This window comes from Geospiza fortis, unplaced genomic scaffold (genome assembly GCF_000277835.1).
Source record: "Geospiza fortis unplaced genomic scaffold, GeoFor_1.0 scaffold1, whole genome shotgun sequence".
NCBI lineage: Eukaryota > Metazoa > Chordata > Aves > Passeriformes > Thraupidae > Geospiza > Geospiza fortis.
The window spans coordinates 2,718,851-2,722,069 of record NW_005054320.1 but is presented as its reverse complement, the minus strand read 5'-3'; the positions used below and the strand labels follow the sequence as shown (position 1 = coordinate 2,722,069).

The 3,219-nt window shown below is 48.9% G+C and overlaps 1 protein-coding gene across 1 annotated transcript in view; it reads left to right on the top strand.

Annotated features, from left to right (window-relative positions):
* CCDC191 (coiled-coil domain containing 191) overlaps positions 1-1,239 on the top strand; it is a 19,169-nt gene extending 17,930 nt beyond the window's left edge. The window contains exon 15 of the mRNA XM_005420546.3: positions 1-1,239. This exon is cut by the window's left edge and continues 52 nt beyond it. Within this exon, the coding sequence (XP_005420603.2) occupies positions 1-27 (27 nt within the window). The 3' untranslated portion in view covers positions 28-1,239.
* Positions 1,240-3,219: the final 1,980 nt, after the last annotated feature.

Genomic DNA, 3,219 nt, shown 5'->3' with positions numbered 1-3,219 from the left:
GAAGAAACCAGCTACGCAGGAGAGTAGCTGAAATTCTCCCCAACTTCCAAACATGACAGAAGAGAGTCAGATGAGATGGGAAGGAGACAACAAGACAGGTTCAGTTCAGTGCTATCTCCCTGCTGACTGAAACAAGTCCAGGGGGAAGGCATACAAAGTGCAGAGGATCTTAGAGCCAAAGAGAGCCCCCTGTGGTCACTGTTGCTGTAAACGAAGCAGAGCTGGAAGCTTATCAGACAGTTCCATGTTGCACTTCATGAACTTAGTCCTTTTAAGCCTCTGTACGGGTGTCTTGGCTGGTGGCTATGAAGCCCAGATAACCAAAGCCTAGCATAGGGTGTCTTTGAGGCCAAGGCCATTTCCACATGCAGAGCTAACTGCAGCAATGACATGACTCCTCCTCCATCCAAGGAAGCACAGAACTGAACTGCACCTCTTTTTGCCGAAGCAGTAACCTGGTGCATTTCTGTTGGCAGTACTGTGTAGGGTGACAGCATGTCCAGAGGGCAGACAGACGTGGCTGTCAGCTGACCCCTAACTACTGCTGTGAACTTGGCCACCCAGAGCACAGTTTCTAGCTAACTGTGCCAGGAAAGTTTGGATGGGAGGGGGAAAGAGAAGAGTTCTTTATGCAAACCATATTTGCTAATGATCCAGATCACATCATTGGATATGGAAAGTCTAAAACCTGGGTTCTTTTGCAAGAGGCTGCCTTGTTTACCCACTGGCCAGTTCATAAGCACAGTGCTTTGATTTTGGTACCAAGTAGTGGTCCCAACTTTATGAGCCTCAATTGTCATTTAAACACTTCCCAAGATGTTTAATATTTCAGGGTGTATTGTGTATTGTGCAAGTCTTGATCCAGTGTTTCACTTGATCCAGTACTTCAAAGAAAAAAAGACAAAACTCCAAGAAAAAGGCAGATTGTAGGTTTTACAGAAGCTAAAGCTGACATGATTAAAATGGAAGTTCATACTACTGTTTAACCTTAACCTGCAGCATAATGCAGACAGGGTAATGCCATTCAGGTACACTATGTCTTTGTAACAACATAAGGCAGGAAGCTGGAATCATTTCCCTCTCACGGCAAGATAGGCAGAGCTTTCCAAAGCATTTGGCAGTACAGTAAGTACTTAAGTAACACCAGAAAGACAACAGTTTACTGTTGTCTCGCAACAGATCATTAGTAAAACCCATATATGCACTGAAAGTTTCCAATAAACCCAAATCTGAAATTAATACAACTGAGCTGTTGGTGCAGATTGTGTCAAGCCAACTGAATGGCACTGGACAAAAGGTCAGAGCCAGGGACCTAGACCAGCATTAAGTGCTGCAGACAAAGTGGCATAGGACAGGGTGGGTGCCCAAGCGGAGCAGCACATTCCAGAGCTTTAGCATCAGGAATTTGTCCATGTGGACACAGGGATGTGGCCAGAAAAAGGACCCTGCCCACAAAGCCAGGCTGTCGGGTGCAGGTCTGAAGCCAGCTGTCACTTGCAGGTACCTCCCACAGCCATCCTCTGCAACACCCAGACATTCCCCATCTCCCGCAGGTGCGGTGCAGCAGGTCAGAGGAGCGCGTTCTCAAGTGCAGGGAGCTGAAGGTGCCTGCGTGGAGCGTGGGCGAGCTCAGACCATCTGGCTGCATTACGAGGCAGATTGAGAGAGGAAGCACAAGCTGGGAGAGGCTGGATAACACGTGGTGCGGGGAAGAGCAGGGAGCGTTTTTTGCAGAGGACTGAGCCAAACAGGCAGGGAGGAGCAGAGCTGGGGCTGAGCTCCAGAAGTAATGCCCCAGCGCAGCCACCAACCATGCTTGGTGCTAACAGTAATTCACTTGCTCTTGGGGCATTCTTTCCCATTGGAAGTCTCTGCCATGTAGTGCCCAATGAGCTCCTGGAACTCCTGAACCAGCCTTTATACTCCCATTTTTCTGCTGGAATTTTCCTCTCTAGCGGGGCTTGACAATGAACACAGCAAGGAAGGCCTCTGGCCCACCCTCCACCTGGATTTGTGTAAGGACAATAGTGACCCAGAGGACAAAAGGTGAGAGAAAGAAAGCATCTCCATCTGGAGAGAAGGCAGTATTTCAGCCAGCCAGAGACAGGACATGCTGCAGCTGTAAGGGGAGGAACAGGAGTTTTTAGCAGTAGAGTGGATGTGCCCACATGCAGCCTGGAATTGACCCTAGTAACAGGCTGGGCATGTATTGAATTTACATCTTGAACAGCTAAAAAGGTGCCCCAAACCACTGGCTACTCAGATGCATCCAGTTTACTAAATTGCAGATTCTTTCCTGAGCAAAGCACATTTTGTCCTCCAAGCCCACAGCTCCCACTCATGTCAGTGCCCACTCACCATCCATGAAAGGAATGCTGCTTATGTGGGGCTTTGTTGCCTCCAATGATCTTGAAGTACAATCAACACTTTGGAAACTGTCCTTTGCTTCCAATACTCTTACCTTCCAGGGTTTCCTTCTATTCCTAGTAGCTTTGAAAGATTCTCCTGACAAGATGCTCTTTGGTTGGACAAGATGCTCTTTGGTTGGACAGTTGCAGCAGCAAGAAGCCCAAAGAAGGTCCAGGAGCTGTGCTTTGACAGCCCTGGCCTACTGCCAGTGCAAGCATGGAGCTGAAGCTTCTGCTAGATCCAGCTGAGGGACAAGGAAGATGTTCAGGGATCAGGCAAATTCATACTGAACATGGTCTAAATCAAAAGGGACGTGAGAAGCCCCTTGACTTCCCTATTGATGCACACTTGGCTGAAACAACTCATGCCTCCTTGGCAGAAGCAAGGCCGTGCTAGATGATGCACAGGATACCCCTAAAATCCCTGGCACGATGTTGGTGTTTTGCAAATTGAGGCTCCCACAGGAGGGTGACATGAGAGCTTGTCAGACCAAGGAAACAGCTTCAGCTTGCAGCTGTGCCAGAGCATTCCTTCTGCTCCAACACTTGGCTAGATGCAGATGTCAGTGCCTTAATGCTGGTCATCAGCCCACACTCACAGCTCAGGCACACTCCTCCCTGTCAGCTCCTTGCTTTTCTTAGCAAGAGAGGGAGGTGGCTGCACAGCCAGGCTTTCGTTCTCTTGCACAGGGGTGGGGGGAGGACTTTTACTGCAGTACAACAGCAAATACAGAACCTTGAAGTGATTGCAAACTCCCCATCCTCTAGCAAGACCCCTGCCCCTACAGCACGTTAACAGTTTCCCAAAACC